Source organism: Ictalurus punctatus, chromosome 8, assembly GCF_001660625.3.
Source record: "Ictalurus punctatus breed USDA103 chromosome 8, Coco_2.0, whole genome shotgun sequence".
Classification (NCBI taxonomy): Eukaryota; Metazoa; Chordata; class Actinopteri; order Siluriformes; family Ictaluridae; genus Ictalurus; species Ictalurus punctatus.
The window spans coordinates 17262947-17282651 of NC_030423.2; the positions used below are offsets into that span (position 1 = coordinate 17262947).

At 40.9% G+C, this 19705-nt stretch overlaps 1 protein-coding gene across 2 annotated transcripts in view; it reads left to right on the forward strand.

Annotated features, from left to right (window-relative positions):
* Window positions 1–17470, forward strand: part of si:ch211-269c21.2 (carbohydrate sulfotransferase 8) — an 81055-nt gene extending 63585 nt beyond the window's left edge. For both annotated transcript variants that reach the window (XM_017475244.3, XM_017475243.3), the window contains exons 3-5: window positions 12543–12574; window positions 13599–14063; window positions 14234–17470. In XM_017475244.3, coding sequence (XP_017330733.1) covers window positions 12543–12574; window positions 13599–14063; window positions 14234–14830 — 1094 coding nt within the window. In that variant the 3' untranslated portion in view covers window positions 14831–17470. The remainder of the gene's footprint in view (window positions 1–12542; window positions 12575–13598; window positions 14064–14233) is intronic.
* Window positions 17471–19705: the final 2235 nt, after the last annotated feature.

Genomic DNA, 19705 nt, shown 5'->3' on the forward strand with positions numbered 1-19705 from the left:
AACCAACTTCCAGCTGCTTGTGACTCAGCAATGAATCATGCACACAGCTCTGTACTGAATGCATGGTGGGATAAGAGACAGGTGAGCACAATAACTAGACAGGCAGAGAACTATTCAAACCCACTACTGTGTAGAGTCATGGTGTATTCACATGCGACATCTTCTGGGCCATGTTAAACAGATCTAATGGAAAACGTGTGAAAGTGTTGTGGTCAGATGAGACCAAAATGGAGCTCTTTGGCATCAACTCAACTCGCCGTGTTTGGAGGAGGAGGAATGCTGCCTATGACCCCAAGAACACCATCCCCACCATCAAACATGGAGGTGGAAACATTATGCTTTGGGGGTATTTTTCTGCAAAGGGGACAGGACAACTTCACCGCATCAAAGGGACGATGGACGGGGCCATGTACCGTCAAATCTTGGGTGAGAACCTCCTTTCCTCGGCCAGGGCATTGAAAATGCCAAGGCAACAAAGGAGTGGCTCAAGAAGAAGCACATTAAGGTCCTGGAGTGGCCTAGCCAGTCTCCAGACCATAATCCCATAGAAAATCTGTGGAGGGAGCTGAAGGTTCGAGTTGCCAAACGTCAGCCTCGAAACCTTAATGACTTGGAGAAGATCTGCAAAGAGGAGTGGGACAAAATCCCTCCTGAGACGTGTGCAAACCTGGTGGCCAACTACAAGAAACGTCTGACCTCTGTGATTGCCAACAAGGGTTTTGCCACCAAGTACTAAGTCATGTTTTGCAGAGGGGTCAAATACATATTTCCCTCATTAAAATGCAAATCAATTTATAACATTTTTGACATGCGTTTTTCTGGATTTTTTTTGTTGTTATTCTGTCTCTCACTGTTCAAATAAATCTACCATTAAAATTATAGAATGATCATTTCTTTGTCAGTGGGCAAACGTACAAAATCAGCAGGGGATCAAATACTTTTTTCCCTCACTGTTCATGAAGAAAAATGCAGATGTTGAAACTGTGTAACATGACATGAAACATGACATCTAAGGTGTGCATTGGTACTGGTAAGCTGAGTGCAACAAAAATGCCACATGAGCAGGAGTTTTTTTTTCTGAGCAAGCTGTCAGAAGTTCAAATGAAGACCATATTCATTAACATGGTCTTTGCTAAGGTACAACGGTCCTTAGTAACTTCCTGGTGAGGGTCATGGTGGTTTAAATTAGGTTACTTGTTTGTTTATATCTTGGAAAATAGAACCAACTGAATTCATGAGTGGGTTTAACAAAAACATCTCGAGTGATATCAGGTTGAAGAAATGTCAAATCCAGAATTCATAGATCACACTGACAGTGTTGGCATTTCCATGTCTGGGCTTTTCACCCTAATGTTTTCCAGGGTTTAAATGAGCCTAATGGTAGGGTTCATAGTTATTTTGGGTTTTTTTTAATCCAGTTTAGGCCATGTACACATCATATTTAAAATCTAGATATATCAGATATAGATCAGATATCAGATCAGATCAGATATAGATGCAAATATTTGGAGCACTAAACAGTTATAGATATAACTAGCAGCAGAGCAGCAAGCCTAATAAACTGACATTCTTATCGACTGCCTCAGGGCACAGGAGCAATGCATCTTTTGGGCACTCAGCAAGGTCATTCAATGCTGCAACCAACCTGCTACAGCAGTAAGGAGTCCATCAAAGAAAATGCCTTCAAAGACCCAATGGACTTATTCAAGCTTATACAACTGAATTACATGCTCTAGCCAAGTTAGGGCCTTTCAATCCATAAGGTGTCATAGGCAGCCTCCTAGGGCATCACCATATTTAGAGCGCCACCCCACTGAATCCGATTAACAGCACCAAGCCACATTAAAAGTTCCTCTATTACCTCAGAAAAGTTTGTTTGGTCAAATTGGTTTGTTGGCGCCCCCTAGTGCTGATGTAAATAAGCGGTAGTATGTGCAAGGCAGTATTAGGTGCAACAGGACACTCATCGAAGGTGGTTCTTAAAATTAATTGTTTAATAATAAACATCCTTCTTATCATTCATCACTGTTGGTGTGCCTGTGAAGTGCGATGATGATTTAGTTTTTTTTTTACGGCATTATGTGCGATAATGATCATGGCTTATTTTTTATGCTAATGCAGCTGACATATTGCCGGAAGTAGCAATCAGGAATGTAAGCTGAGATGCAAAATGAAGCGCCAAAAACCATTGGGAGCTCAACCATGTCACAGGAGCATCTCAGCGGTATGGCTGTGATTGCCATTAACCATGACGTTGCTTGTCAAATTTCATATGACGACATTATTAATGATTTTGCAGCAAGGAAGGCCAGGAAGGTAAAAGGATTGAGGATGAATCTCGCCTAGGGCACCAAATGGGCTAGAACCGGAACTGAGCCAAGTAGTGTCTCTTCAGTACACCATATAAACAGTTTTTAAACTTACTCATAAAGGGACAGTGTGGCTGCAGGTTTTCATACCATCCAAGCAGTAGCCAACCTAATTCCACTTGTTTAATCAATAGAGTCTTCTTGAGGTGTGGCTGTGAAAACCTGCAGCACATACCAACCCATTGGGGATAAGACTTCAGATCCCTGTGCTATATGATCAGGTCACTGAAGGCACACTGGGCAATAAAATCTGGGAGAAATTGCTTCTTGGGTCTGATGATATGACTGCCTAGCAAGAAATGCAGTGCACTCAACGGCCGAGTCTACTTGCAATGCTCTTTTAATTTTATCCTCCACAATTCGTCAAAGTGGACTTTGTTGAATGATCTGCATCCCTTGCAGTGCACACAACATTTACTTAATACAGCATTGCAGTTCATCTCCATAGCATGGCACAAGAACCATTTTCCCCAGTTCAGATAATGGTTAACAAGTACAGCAAAAGAACAGGCATGCTTCGGGAGATTGTGGGTTGCATTTGAATGCATCTTGAGAACACCAGTGCCCTGCTTGTGGGTAAGCGTGTAGAAACTGTTTTGCCAATTGCCATTCTGTAACAGTCCAGACAGCAACAGGAAAGCACTCACAACCATTTCTGGATGCACTGAATGCAGGTCATATGTCTTTCAGAACACTAGCATTCCACTCTTGTTTAACAGCTCTCTGCAGCAATTCTCTTAAACTTAGATACATACAAGATTATGTTTGTTCCTGCCACACCACAAGCCATATAATACTGTTTGGCCACCCTTCATGGACTTACCCACTACACACCATTTGCCCTGCTTTGTCTTCCAAGAGATGCCTAGCTTGCCAAGGTTAACATTCTGTCACATGACCTCCTTTGTTGCTCTGCACTATTTTAAAAATACAGGTACGCCTGTTGGCCTGAGTTCATCCTGCAGCTGCTTCCCCAAGGAGATGACTGCAGTTATTTCTGGCAGGGTCACTAAATGTCTCAGTGACATTGTAGTGCATGTCGTATGGGCTCCACCTGTCAGTTGAGGGCATAACTACTCTCTCATCAAAATCCATCTGTTCTAATAATTTTTGCTTTTTTTCTTGGGATTCTGCATATTACCCATGCTTCTTTCTCCAAATACTCAAAGACTATGGCACCCCATTCACAGGCTCCTTAAAAAAGGAGCAAATCGAGTGTGCTGAAGCCTTTCGTCTGTCAGCTTCCATCATTCTTAGCGTTCACATGTGAGCTGCTGCAGTGGATGTGGTGTTCTGACAGGTTCAGGATGACATTGAGCAACCACAGGTCTTTACATCTCATGCTCTAAACACTACAGACCAGTGGTATTCTGTGGATTCTGCCCTGCACCTCCAGGGTTGGAGGTTCAAATCCTGCCTCTGCCCTGTGTGCGCAGAGTGTGCATATTTTCTGCGTCCTTCCGGAGTTTCATACGGGTACTCCGGTTTCCTTTCCCAGTTCAAAGACATTAGTTGTAGGCTGATTGGCATTTCTAAATTAGTGCATGAATATGTGTGTGAGATAGTGCCTTGTGATGAGTTGGCACCCCATCCAGTGTGTCTGTTCTCTGAGCTCTCTGGGATAGGCTCCAGGCTTCCCGCGACCCTGTGTAGGATAAGCGGGATGGAAAATGTATGGATGGACTCAGATCACCAGAGCTTAAAAACACTTCTAGTAATGTCAGTTTCAAGCCACAATTGACTGAGATGCAATCGTTGGTCAGAACACCTCATTTAACAGTTACACTTGTCCTGTTTGTCCTGTACTTTCTAAGGGCTAGCCTCATCTGTTTCTATTTTCCTCTACAGCCAGGTATATCCCTTGATGAGCTGGAATCTGCATCAGATCCAATCCTGTCCAATCCATTTAGGTCCAGTCATCCAGCACACATCTTGCCAACAAGTCTTGCCACAGTGAAGCAGCAACTCACCCACTGGGTTACTTGTTGGCACTGCATTATAATGGATTTTTATGAATATCTATCAAAGCAATTAATGAGGCACAGCTTATATTTGAACTCTGTAAGATAAAAGTAGTGTGGAAAGATTCAACAGAGTGTTAAAGAATGGCATTTCCTCCACTGCCCTGCAGATGATGGCAACAAAAGAATGGGTGGATAGAGCATACAAAGCAAAGCCACCTGCAGTTTAGGTTTCTGACTATGAGTGATTGCTCCTGCTGATATGTCCATGGACAATGGAAATTCCAGCTCTAGTGGGACAGGGCATACATGGCCTGCTACAATTTCAGTAGTCAGTAATGGATGCTTTTGCAGATCATAAGCCTACCTTCCAAAAGCTGTAACTGATTTCTTTTTGTAAAAAGAAGTACGTATTTCATTCATTCTATGCCATGTTTCATTTTGGACGTTGAGGGCTGTTGCATAGATTTATGAAGTGTTTCATACCTGGTGCATGTAAAACTATTGTAAAGGGAAGAGAAAGTAAAGAAATAGCAGAAATGCAGATTCTTTTTAAACTAATTTTCAACACGTACACAAGCACACACCGAAAATAATATGAGTAAATCGTAATACTCCAAAACCATTCAACGAGGCATTTGAATGACATCATTCACTTAGTACTTCTTTCTGTTGATACACAGGGATAATGGACTCAATTTTCTGCCTGGAATGCTGCTAGTGTCTCCGTCTAGACCTTTTTGGGAAATTTTGTATGGTCCAATGAAACCACCAAGTCCTGTCTGTATACAAATCTGGGTGCACATGACCTGACTGATAAAACAGAACAGACATACATATAGAACCATGAGCCAAGAAACAGGTGTGTGCTCCTCATTGAACATATTATTGTAGTTATAGTCTGTGCTATAGTAAAGTTCGTCACTAATGTTTATCTTTTGGTTCTAACTAATTTATCATGTCCCGGCATTAACATGCTGCATCTTAGTCATCATAATCATGTTTGCTTTTCTTAGAAATAATTATAATGCTATGAGGTGTCCATCATAGCATCATCAACTCTCGGCACTTTAGAGAGTTAGAAAACTTCAAGATAAGGAAAGAGATGCATACTAATAAAGTTAATGAAGAGTTAGAGAGCATGCAGGCTCGTCGTGGGTGTGTAGGGGGCAGAGACAGAAGCACACTGATGAGGAAACATGCACTTTCTGACTTTCAGCACAGCAGCACACAACAGACGGCGGTGGCATCAGGGGGTCTGCTAACACAACAGGAGTAAACAAGTGAAGTGCCTCACAATAAATGAGGAGACAGACTCTAAATAAAAGACCAGACTGCTGCAGACGTTCACACTCCCAAAGTGTACTTGAAAGGATTTTCTGAGGGGGAGGGGGGTGGGGGGGTGGATTAAGGGTGTGGGTAGGTGTTATTCTCCTGTATTTTGAATTGTGTTGTAAATAGACTAGGGTCTGGTAGGAGGTGGAAAAAAAGCACCAAGGCAGCTTTCTATCCATCCATCTTTGCGTTCCTCCATTCAGCAGTCCAATTCATCCATCTACGTTACACAAAAACCTTTTGTGACTATCTATCTACTTTCCTTTTCATTGCTGACTTTGGTGTCTGGAGATGTTTACTTTTCTTCGGTATTCCATCTGCCAGATATAAATATTGATGTAGCATGGCTGAGAACAAATAAAGTCAGAGAGAATGCAGGGACACTGGAACTTGTATGGTAGATGCTTCACATAAACGGATTAATTTCAACAGAGTTTGGTGAGGGAATGACTGTTTATAGCTGCACTCTACAGCTTTATAGCTGTAACTACATAATATGCTGAGCTTATTAAATGCATTAAAACAGACTGTGGAAAATAAGCAAATACTTGTTTTATGTAGCCATAGTCTGTGCTGTATCATGATAATGTCTCTGGTGATGAAGTGTCTCATTTGTACCCTCAACAAAAAGGAAGAAAGAGGTTTAACTTTAAGACGCTGTTTTTTCTCGTTAGTGTCTTAATGTTTTTGGGGTTTTTTTAAATGAGGTGGCTGTGTGTTGTGCTAGCATTAGAGCTACCGTTTTTTGTGGTGTGCTGTACTGTATTTTCACAGTGTAGTCACTGTTTCCACATCTATGTATTCCTGATTCTGGAAAGATCCGTTCAAGCTAATTAATATGCTAAGAAAAATAGTTCCTAAAATGGTTCACATGTGCAGTGCAGCAGGTGGCGGGGTCTGAAAAAAGAATATTATGCACCAGAGAATGAAGTCACTGTACAGTGCTGAGAGTTATACTGTATGAACCGACTGTGTTGCATTTAAACAAACATTAAATAAAAGTTTTCTTTTGTGAAAATTAATAGGAAGTAGAGTTTTTTTTTTTTCAGTTGTGCCCCAGGCTCCCCTGCGACCCTGTGTAGGATAAGTGGTATGGAAAATGGATGGATGGATGGAAGTTGCTTTTCCCAGGATCCCAGAATAGTGATTTATCCACCCCTGCAGACATCATGGTATACAAAAGTCAGGATATTTTGATGATGGGATTTAAATCTAAAGAGGAGGTGGAACTAACAGCTAACACCAGAGCAGAAACTATTCTATACATGGAACATAGTTACAATAAGGGGATGTTAATAAGGGAATATACTTGCGTCCTTTACTAAAATTTTAATATTTTAGTTATTTAATATTTGAATTTATATATTATATTTCTAAAATGTAGAAACATTCTAGCTTATTTTTCAATATACAATTGCTGGAATTATTGCGATAACACAGATTGTGAATATTTCCTACAGCCTCCTTTTTTAGAGCTACCTGACACACGCACACGCACGCACACACACACACACACACACACCATGGAGCAACACTTTCGGAAACACATTCTTGGATTCAGGGACATGGATATCAGCCCCCATACTGACACACACACACCGCTGAGTCTGAGACACTGAAACTGGCAGTCGGCGCTAAGATTAGGCTCAGGCTTCGCAGGAGCCATCGCAGTATGGTGTGTGTGAAATAATCCATGACACCATCTGCTTTGCTTCAGTAATTATGAGTGCAATTAGCCACCGATACCACATATGACCTTATATTGATTTAACATTTCAAGGTTCATTTAATCTTGATCATGTGCATGAACTGGATAATGTTTTGTCTAATGTTATTGCTCACTAAATAAAGTCGTCTTGTTTTGGTGAGCGCTTGATTCTTCCCATGTCAGGACTAGAATGTAAATCAGCTGTGCCACAATGACAGGTTCTTTTTACTCATGAATACGCCTGTGTCTGTGCCCTACTTTGGCTTACACACACCTGTCAGCTTAGGCACTGATAGATGATTACAGCTAAAATTAACCACAATATTGTTTTTAGGAGCCTGTGGCTTGATGTGTGATGTGTTCCTGTCCTTTCGCATCTCTACAATGTGAATATTGACTGCCAAAATGCCATAAATGAATATGAGTTAAACATACACTGACTGTCCTGGTCTTTTTTTGTTTTGTTTTGTTTTTTGATCTTCAGCTACCCATCAGATTCCTGTTCCTGGCTGACAGGAGTGGAACCCGATGTGTTCTTCTGCTTTTGTAGGTCATCCACCTCAATGTTTGACATGTAGTGCATTCTGAGATGCTTTTCTGCTCACCACAGGTGCAAAGAGTGATTATTTGAGTTATCATAGACTTCCTGTCAGCTCAAACCAGTCTAGCAAGTGTTTCCACCTGCAGACCTGCTGCTCGCTGGATGTTTTTTTGTTTTTCGCACTATTCTGTGTAAACTGACTGTTGTGCATGAAAACCCCAGGAGTTCTTGAAATATTCAGACCACATCACACCACCCCGTCATTGGCCACATCACACTGGCCACATCACACCACCCCGTCGTTGATTATTTGCCTATAACATGACCAAATGTTTCATTCCTTACATAGCATAACTTAAGGACATACTATATATTATTATTTCAGCTTCACCTCTAGTGAAACTACGGCAGAGACCATTACCAGAGCACAGGTTCTTCCACAGGACTCAGTTGTTCCATACAAGACTTTTAGTTATCCTGAAGGCTATAAGGCAAGTTGAATCAGAGCGCTGTGTGCAGTACTCCATCTTTGCCAGCGCCCACTGTGCTGGCGTGCTGCTCTCCAGCTCCGAGTCGTGTCGTTTATTCTGCCTGTCTGTGCCATGACTCTGATCTAATAGATCTGAGAGATGTGCCAGGACCTGTAGGGAGGAGAGCTCGCTGACGACATTTCGCCGTTTAACACAGATCGTCTGTACTTTTCCTCTCTGCTTCCATTTTCCTCTACTTATCCCACATTGCTTGTACATGATCGTTTAGTGTAGAAGAACATTTCACAGTGCTATTGTCAGGTCACTAAACACAACCCTATTTATTTCTCTTGCTTTCATAAAGTAATTGCACAGCAGATATGATTCAAGCTTCAGTTGCTTGTAGCGGTCTTTAGATACTGACTGGTGCAGCTGTGTTGGTATATTGCATCACTTTGGCACATTGAGTCAACAGCACTTACATAGCTTTCTTCTTTCTTTATGAGCCTAAAGCTGAGCTCCATGTGGGAACAAATATTATGCTGAAACCTGGGCACATCAGCAGGGTTCCACATCTATGAATAAAAGTGTGGAGACATAATGAATATGTAGTGGAATCTGTTTGAAATTCAAAATCTCTTTCCTTTATGAACAACGATAGTCTGTCCAAGAGACTGTTTCATGCAGGTGCATTTATAATTATTTAGGAGCATAAATACACAGATCAGCCACAACATTAAAACCACCTGCCTAATATTGTGTATGTCCTGCTTGTGCCACCCAAACAGCTCTGACCTGTCGAGACATGGACTGCACAAGACCTCTGAAGGTGTGCTGTGGTATCTGGGACCAAGACGTTTGCAGCAGATCATTAAAACCCTTTAAGTTGTGAGGTGGGGCCTCCATGGATCGGACTTTTTTGTCCAGCACATCCCACAGATGCTAGATCAGATTGAGATCTGGGTAATTTGTAGGACCAGTCAACTCTTTGTCATGTTCCTCAAACCATTCCTGAACAATTTTTGAAGTGTGGCAGGGAGCACTATCCTGATGAAAGAGGCCACTGCCATTACAGAATTCTGTTGCCGTGAAGGGGTGTACTTGGTCTGCAACAATGTTTAGGTAGGTGGTATGTGTCAAAGTAACATCCACATGAATGAGAGGACTCAAGGTTTCCCAGCAGATCATTTCCCAGAGAACCACACTTCCTCCACCAGCTTGATGATAATGAGTCTTTATTGGTCACATATACATTACAGCACAGTGAAATTCTTTTTTCTTCACATACCTCAGCATGTTAAGAGGTTGGGGTCAGAGCGCAGGGTCAACCATGATACGGCGCCCCTGGAGCAGAGAGGGTTAAGGGCGTTGCTCGAGGGCCCAACAGTGGCAGAACCCCTGACCTTCCGATCAGTAACCCAGAGCCTTAACAGTCAAGCCACCACTACCACCTCCCCCCAACCCCCACCCCTTGCCTACTTTTCTTAGTGCATCCTGGTGCCATCGCTTCCCCAGGTAAATGATGCACATGCACCAGGCCGTCCACATGATGTAAAAAAAAAAAAAGTGATTCCTCAGACAAGGCCACCATTTTCCATTGCTCCATTGTCCAGTTCTGATGCTTCCATGCCCATTTGTAGGCATTTTCAGCAGTGGACAGGAGTCAGCATGGGCACTCGCAGCCCCATAAACAATACACTGTGATGCACTGTGTTTTCTGACACCTTTCTATCATAGCCAGCATTAACCTTTTCAGCAATTTGTGCTACAGTAGCTCTTCTGTGTGACTGGACCAGACAGGCTAGCCATCACTGCCCATGAGCATCAGTGAGTCATGGACACCTATGACCCTGTCACAGGTTCACCGGGTGTCCTTCCTTTGACCACTTTTGATAGGTACTAACCACTGCATACTGGAAACAAATCACAAGACCTGTTGCTTTGGAGATGCTCTGACCCAATTGTCTAGGCATCACAATTTGGCCCTTGTCAAAGTTGCTCAGATCCTTATGCTTGCCCATTTTTTCGTCTTCCAACAGATCAACTGACTGTTCACTTGCTGCCTAATATATCCCACCCCTTGATAGGTGCCATTGTAACAAATAATCAATTCACCTGTCAGTTGATTTTAATGTTATGGCTGATCGCTGTAATCTGATTAGGAAAAGCATGTGCTTGTATTTGAAGCAGGATAAACTGACACATTTACTAAATATTGACAATTGTTACTATTTTATGGATTATTTACTTACATTATTGATGGTGACTAATCTTAATCTACTCATCATTTATCTTCATTTTACGATACTTTTGGGAAACCCGGCTCTGATCAACTCGATCTGTGCCTTAGACCCGAATGGCAGTGGCACCATCATGATTTAGACTTACAATATCCTAAAGATAGTGGCTGGATTTAATGGGCACTTAGAGTTTTGTAAAGAAGAACTCTGTGTTAAGCTCTTTTTTGGTAAAAATATTAACAGTCAGTGAAGGATATTCTCACCAACAGTGACCGCTACACTGAGCACAGGCTATCAACTGATCAGTGAAGATTGGAACATTTTCTCTCCACTCGTCAACTGCCCAGTTATTCTGAGCCTGTGCTCACTGTAGCCTCAGATTCCAGGTTTTGAGAGACAGGACAGAAACCTGATGTAGTCGTCTGCTTTTGTAGCCCATCCACCTCAGGGTTTGATGTGTTGAATGTTTTGAGATGCTTTTCTGCTCACCACAGTTGTAAAGAGGGATTATTTGAGTTTCTGTAACCTTCATGTCAGTTTGAATCAGTCTGGCCATCTCCTCTCACCTTTCTCATCAACAAAGCATTTCCCACAGAACTACCACTCACTGGATGTTTTTTGTTTCTTGCAGCATTCTGTGTAAATTCCAGAGACTGTTGTGCATGAAAAACTAATTGAAATACTCTTTTGCTCATCTGACACCAACATCCTATGCCACAGTCAAAGTATCTGGGATTTTTCACCCATTCTGATGTTTGATGTGAACATTAACTGAAGCTTTTGACCTGTATCTGCATTATTTATGAATTTTCATGAACGAGCAGATGTTATTAAAGTGGCTATTGAGTGCATGTCTATCCTTTTTTTAAATATATATGTTAGGTATAACAGGACATTGTACACATAAAAGTCTTTTGATACCTAATAAACCAGTTAGATCAGAAGCAGTCTGAAGGTAATCAGATCAGTAATTAAATCATTGAAAAGATTACATTATTAATTATTTACCAGCTCCTATTTCCTCAGTAGTCCATTCAACATGGTGATTATGTACCTTTATAATACAGGAAAGACATATGATAGTAAGAGAGATAAAGAGAGTGTGAGAGACAGAAAGGAGAGATTACATTTCCAGCCCACTACAGGTCTGGTGTCATGTCATTCAGACACCTCGTCCAAACTCGTGCCTGTCTGAGTGTGACTCATGTCCTGGTCTAATCTCTGCTTCATGCTGGAGAGACAGGCACTGCTGCTAGTGAAGAGCAGCTGGGGAGAAGCCTCAGCTGTAAATAATTTGCAAACTCGGCACTAGTGAGATATCACAATTTTAGACACACTTGCAGAATCTTAAAGCAGTAGAGATGATTTTTTTAAAATCCCTTATTGCCTCTAACTAATAGGTACATCATTCTCATAGGGCTTGCTTTGCTATTATTTATAGTGAATGATACTGACTGAGGCAGGGTTTGTTTGTTTTTTAGGTTTTCATTTATTTATTTATTTATTTATTTAGTTTTTTTTTTTTTTTTTTGCTTATGATAACTTCTTATTATCTTGCACACACCTATGTTTTGCATATAGTAACCTTGGTGTTAATGATGTTCCTGACGCTGCTGGGTTGCCATCTGGATGCTGCAATGAGCAGTGGCATAAACATTAGTGCCGGCTGTGGTAGTCAGCCTCCCTCTGCCTCTCTCCTCTGTACACTGCTTTGTTCCATCTACTTACCCTTTTACTTCACTGTATCTCTAGGACTTGATGCAAAGCAAATGTGTGAGAAAGAGAGAGAGAGAGAGATTTAGTATTCTTTAAGAGCAGCGGGTTCAGATGCACCTCTCTGCTTTAAGCTGGAGTGTTTTAGTCACTGTGAGGAAAGATACTAAATTAAAAACATTGCTCTGTTTCTCTTCTTGTGTAGGTGGAAAGCTTATATTCCCACAACAGAGGCCGGTGAGTAAATTATGTTCACATTTTCTGCACATTAGAATAAAATTTCAGGTACTAATCCCACCATCTCAGTTAAAAGTGTTCGGTTTCCACTAATTTAACTAGCAGACCTAAAAATTGCACAAGAGTGCCACACTGTGGTTGTGCTTGAACAAATATAAATGTCAGTCAGTGGGTGACAAATTAAAGGAAAAATAAACGTTGGTTATTTTGTGCTGCTGAGGGCTTTTATTTATTTCTCTAGTCTGCTTTGGCTCCACTTGTCCGATAGAAGGGAGTTTCACTGCAATTCCACCTCACCATATCTCAGTATTTCAACTTAGATTTCCCTTTGGGAAATGTGTTCAAAATCATCTTTATGAAAATATCATAAAATGACTGTACTATGATTTTGAAATCATACATAGCAAAAGTGCTAAATTAATAAATTAATAATTCCATTTAATAGCAGTCATTTGCAGCAGTGAGAAAATGAGAATTAAAAAAAGAAAATGATACTTGTCAAAGATTTACATTTAAGCAGAAAAAGGGGCCATACAGCCATCCATCCATCCATCCATCCATCCATAGCCTGGAGTCTATCCCAGGGAGCATTGGGCGCAAGGTGGGGTACACCCTAGACGGGGTGCCAATACATCACATGGCACAATCACATACACATGCTACGGACACTTTGGACATGCCAATTAGACTACCATGCATGTGTTTGGACTGGGGAGGGGAGGGGAGGCGGAATGCCTGGAGGAAACCCCTGCAGCAGGGGAGAACATGCAGGCTCTGCAGGGTAGTGGCGGGAATCGAACCCCCAACCACTAAGCCACCGTGCGCCCAAGGGTCTGTTAAATTTCTGTTCATCTGTTAAATGTTTTGTTTCTCCACTCCACCCTTTAAATTTGAAATCAAGATCATTATAATAAGGAATTTTTAAACAAGTGATTGTTCATTAAACAAGTGACTGCTCTATTACTCATTCTGTATTCTGCTACTATAAAGCTTATCTATAATTAAATCTTCATTTTCTTTGCAGGACCAGTGCCCTTATTGTCTAGACAATAACACACACACCTCTAGTCCAAAAGGTCGAAAAAAGCTCAGTCGTGTTCGCCCAGTAAATCTCTGGACTCAGCGCCCTCCTGTCGCTCACCCCAAAGGCGTTGCACCTCAAATCACCAAGAACTATCGCAAGCTCCTTCTGAAGAACTCAGCCCTGCTTCTGCAGCTCAACAGCACTGCTGCTGGCCAGGCTTCCAATCACATCCAAAGGTTGACCCAAATACAGCAGTCCCGCCGCAAGCTGATGAGAGACGTGTGTGCCAAATACAGAAGCCTCACGAGGACCATAAGCCGCAGGCAGGTGTCCCGCATCTATGTAGAGGACACACACAAGCTCCTGTACTGCGAGGTGCCCAAGGCAGGCTGCTCAAACTGGAAGCGTGTACTGATGGTCCTGCAGGGCCAGGCGTCCTCCACAAGGGAGCTCCGACACGAACAGGTGCATTATGGGAAAAACCTAAAGCAACATTCACGAATTCTAGTTTAGTTTTCATTCATGTAAAGTTCTATTAAAGTGTTAAACTGGGACTGCTCTGTATGTCAATGATTGTAATGTATTTCATCTTTTTACTGTCTTTGCTGTTTATTTCCTCCTTGTTCTTTGAATAGGTGCATTATGCGAACCACTTAAAGCGACTGGACTCCTTCGATCACAAACAGATTGCCCATCGCCTGAATACCTACACCAAAGTACTCTTCCTGAGGGAGCCCTTCGAGAGGCTTGTCTCAGCTTTTCGGGACAAGTTTGAAAGCCCAAACTCGTACTATCACCCAGTGTTTGGGAAGCCCATCATCGCCAAGTACCGTGCTAACGCATCGAGGTCAGCCCTGCTCACTGGAGAGGGTGTGACCTTCAAAGAGTTCATCCAGTACCTGCTCGATGTTCGGCGTCCTGTGGGGATGGATATCCACTGGGAGCGCGTGGTGCAGCTCTGTAGCCCCTGCCTCATAAACTACGACTTCATTGGCAAGTTTGAGACAATTGAAGAGGAAGCCAATTTCCTCCTCAGGCATATCGGAGCGCCTGCTAACCTGACTTTCCCCAGCTTTAAAGACAGGAACCCGAATGCAGCCAGGACATCCTCACGCATTACACAGGAGTATTTTTCTCAGCTGAGTTTAAACCAGAGGCAGAAAACCTATGACTTTTTCTATATGGATTATCTAATGTTCAACTATTCCAAGCCATTCTCAGATTTACACTGAGGAGTTTGGGAATGTATAGACTGAGAACGTTTCAATTGTTGGTCTATTGTTTGTGTTGTACTTCCTTCTAATTATTCATTATTTTCTTTATTTAATCTCTCTTTTTAATGTAATTCATCTGTTTATTTATTCTGGCTTAGGCCAACTGGTTTGTGCAAGCCTACACTACTCTGTCAGATCTCATAAACATGGACATTATCACTCAATTTGCACTCACTTTCAGTAACCACTTCATCCTGATCAGGGTCGCAGTGGATCCAGAGCCAATCCCGAGAACACTCGGTACGAGGGAGGAAATACACCCTGGATGGAATGTTAAACCATCTCAGGGCCTAAACAGGGATATTATGAAGGAATAAAACATGATGGGGTGTGCTGTTATAGGAAAACAATTTATGACTAGGTAGTGTGATGTGGCACAGTGCAATCTTTTTTTTTAACAGCACACCCCAAAGTGTTTTATTCCTCTTATACCACATTATGTGCAATGTCTGTGTAACAGAATAGTTTCTGTAATCATTTACATGATAACAGCTATGAACAGTTTTACCTCACCTAGCCTCTCTTTTTCGCTCTCTTGAAGCTAATAAGAAACAAAAAATTTCAGCTTAAAGTATAACTAAAAATCACTAAGCAAAAAGCCCAAAAGAGCAGTCTATTTTCTCCACAATAAAACAGCAGATGAACCATTGGACATCCATCCATTTTCTGTACTGCTTACACAGGGTCACAGGGAGCCTGGAGCCTATCCCATGCAGGGAACTTGGGGCACAGGGCAGGGGACACCCTGGACGGGGTGCCAGTGCATCACAGGGCACAATCACATACACACTGGCACACTACAGACAATTTAGAGATGCCATTCAGATTACTGGGGGAGGAAACCGGAGTACCTGGAGGAAACCCCTAAACCACGGGGAGAACATGCAAACTCCACACACATAGGGTGGAGGTGGGATTGTGAGACAAACATGCTAACCACTAATCCACCGTGCCCTTTAGCCCTTTTACATGTGAACCTGAAATGATTTGTGCAGACATATTGTACTCAATATTAACCAACACCGCCATCTCCCTAACTCACACGCACTGTACGAGGCTTAAAGGTACGTGGAGAATGTTTGGAGTTAATTAATGGGAGATCAACTCAACTGGGTGGTGTGATGAATAAAATCTATCCATGTTAGCTAACATTATGTCTAACATTATTAGACAACTATATCGTTAACATCAGTTAACTTTATTTATTAGGGATGGCACTACAAATATTTTACTTAAAATTCTCAAAAACAGCGCAAGAAAAAAAGGACAACATTTTTTAATTAAAAAGATTCAGTAGACCTGCAACAAAGTGTCAAATCTAACACTCAGTAATGGTTATGATCAAGTACCGAATGTATGTAAATTCTATTTTTATGTCACAGACAGTCGTAAAAAGCATTTCACTGCACATCGTACTGTGTATGGTTGTGCGAGTGACCAATATAATTTGAATGTAATCATTAGAAAGTGATTAAATACGCTTTGTTTTGCTCTCATGCGTGGTCAGAACTCAGACACTTTCAAACACTGAGCAGCAGAAGATCAACAGTGAAAATGTCGGCCATGTGGACATTAAACAACCAATTTTTAAAAGGAGTATATCAATAATGTTTAACTGTTGTTTTTTTGTTTGTTTTGTTTTTTACTGCTTACTGCAGAATCTCCTCAAAATCCACCATCCAGCTGAGGTTTTACAGCAGTCCCTATTCTCCTTAAACATGGAAATGCTTATTTTCCTGACTTTTATAGACCGTTTGGACGAATAAATTGTTTATTATTGTTTATTATAAAAGTCCCTGTGAATTAGTTGTTACTATGGAAACGTATTAGAAGGCATACATTAACATGAACTTGTGATTTGAATTATAGTCAGAGCTTCTGTTACAGAAGATTAACCAACACCTTCTGACCAATCAGAATTGAGAATTCAACAGTGCTGTGGTAGAGTTAAGGATTAATCTATACAAATTTTAGGATCTAAATGAAGTACAAATTATTTATTCATTGTTATGGGTCAGGTTTACACTATAGTCCAATATAGTGCAGAACTCATTCATTGTGTCTTTAAGAACTGCCTTTCCTCATTAATCTGATTATTTGTTCTAAAATGGTCACCCATGTTACCTTTCATTTGTTGTGTTGAATGTTCCTCACTTTGCACAGTTTTTGTGTCATGATGCCACCAGTAGCTTAAAAACACTCTGTCATTGGGCCATTGATGAATGATGATGTTTGAAGTCTACGATGTGGATGTCTGATGTGATTTGGTGTTCTGTACAGCCCATAAAACACAGTGTAGCATGCCTTTAGCCTTACAGCATACTGCCGGTCAGAACATATCCTCATTTTTACGTGTTGGGAATGTTTGAGTTTAAAGGAAAACATATAATAATGTATATATATATATATATAAAAAAGTATGTACCTCACAAAGTAATGACAGCGTCTTAATTTTAAGTCGAATGTATAATGTCTATGTGCCATTGCCTTTTTTTTTTCTTTTTTTTTACTGTTGATAATGTATTCAGATTAGATTATTTAAGTAATTTGGGGAGATGTATTACCAAATTTGAACCAAATAAACTGGTTTTAAGGTGATGTAATACAACAGATTTGTTTATAGATGGTTTGATTCATGGTTCTTATATGGCATGTACAGTGTAACTGCATTGCACATGTTCAACGTTCAATTATTTTTTATTGTTATCTTATTTATGGCTTGTAATCAATTGAACTTCTTAAACTATGAGAGTAGTATGCTTTAAGATCAATTGCATAATATGATTCCAGCGTAAAACTGTATGTTTTAATAATTTAGAAAGCCTTATTTGTAAAGTTATTGTTGTTACTCTACATCACCAGTGATCTGCTTCACTCCCTCCCCCTCTCGTGCTACAGTAAGCCTGTCCCCTCTCCCTTCGCCTGGGGCATTCAGGGCACTTTCACTCCACACCACTCTCATTACCCCTCTCTCTCTCTCTCTCTCTCTCTCTCTCTCTCCCTCTCTCTATCTCTCTCTGAGGGACAGCCTTGGGCTCTGACATCTCAGATTGCGGCACTCAAAGGGCACATCAAATCAGCTGCTATTTGTCATCAAGGTTACAGAACAAAGAAATGTACAACTGTTCTGTTTCTTAGAATAACACAAAACAGATGTGACTCTCCGTCTGCCTGGTGTTTGTACTATCCCAATTCCAAAAAAGTTGGAACACTGTGTAAAATGTAAATAAAAACAGAATTCAATGATTTGCAAATCGCATAAACCCATATGTTATTCACAATATAACATAGAAAACATATCAAATGTTTAAACTGAGGAAATGTACCATTTTAAGGAAAAAATAAGGTAATTTTGAATTTGAGGTCTCAAAAAAGTTGGGACGGGGCAACAAAAGACTGGAAAAGTAAGTGTTACTAAAAACAAAAAGCTGGAGGAACATTTTGCAACTAATTAGGTTAATTGGCAACAGGTCAGTAACATGATTAGGCAGAGTCTCTCTGAAGTAAAGATAGTATGGAATCTGGATAGAAGCATATTTTGCTTCTAAAAACCTGTATATACCTTTCAGCATTGATGGTGCCTTTCCAAATGTGCAAGCTGCCCATTCCATAGTCACTAATGCACCCACATACCATCAGAGATGCAGGCTTTTGAACTGATAAAAGCCGTATGGACCCTCTCCTCTTTAGTTTAGAGGACACAGTGTCCATGGTTTCCAAAAAGAATTTCAAAGTTCGATTCGTCTGACCACAGAACAGTTTTCCACTTTGCCTCAGTCCATTTTAAATGAGCTTTGGTCCAGAGAAAGCGGTTAGGTTTCTGGATCATGTTCACATATGGCTTCTACTTTGCATGATAGAGCTTTAACCAGCATTTGTGGATGGCCCGGCAAACTGTGTTCACAGACAGTGTGTTCTGGACGTCTTTCTGAGCCCATGCAGTGATTTCCATTACAGAATCATTCCTGTTTTAATGCAGTGCCACCTGAGGGCCCGGAGATTATTGGCATGCAATATTGATTTTCACCCTTGTCCCTTGCGCACAGAGATTTCTCCAGATTCTCAGAATCATTTGATGATATTATATACTGTAGATGATGAGAGTCATAGTCTTCACAATTTTATATTGAGTAACATTATTCGGAATTTATTCCACAATTCATAGACTTTTTTTCAAAGATTGGTGAACCTCTGCCCATCTTCACGTCTGAAAGATTCTGCGTCTCTAAGACACTCTTTTTATACGCAATCATGTTACTGACCTGTTGTCAATTAACCTAATTATTTGCAAAATGTCCCTCCAGCTGTTTCTTTTAGTAACACTTACTTTTCCAACCTTTTGTTGTCCCTGTCCCAACTTTTTTGAGACATGTTGCTGCCATCAAACTCAACATTACCTTATTTTTCCCCTTAAAATGGTACATTTACTCAGTTTAAACATTTGACATCTTTTCTATGTTCTATTGTGAATAACATATGGGTTTATTAGATTTACAAATCATTGCATTTTGATTTTATTTACATTTTACACAGCGTCCCAATTTTTTTTGGAATTGGGGTTGTAGTAAAACACCACAAATAACCCAGTGGGTCATTAATCTAGCTGAAAAATCCCACAACAGACCTCAGACTGGTGAGTAAGCAGGGTAGGATTCTGATTATGTGACCCAACTGTACAGAGACCTGGAAAGGAACAGTAATGTGGAGAGACAGGACATTAATGAAGAATAACAGTAGCTAAGAATCTATCATCTGTGTACATTCTATTTAATAGAAATTAAAGACACTGACCAACCACTTTATTAGGAACACCTGTACACCTTCTCAATCATG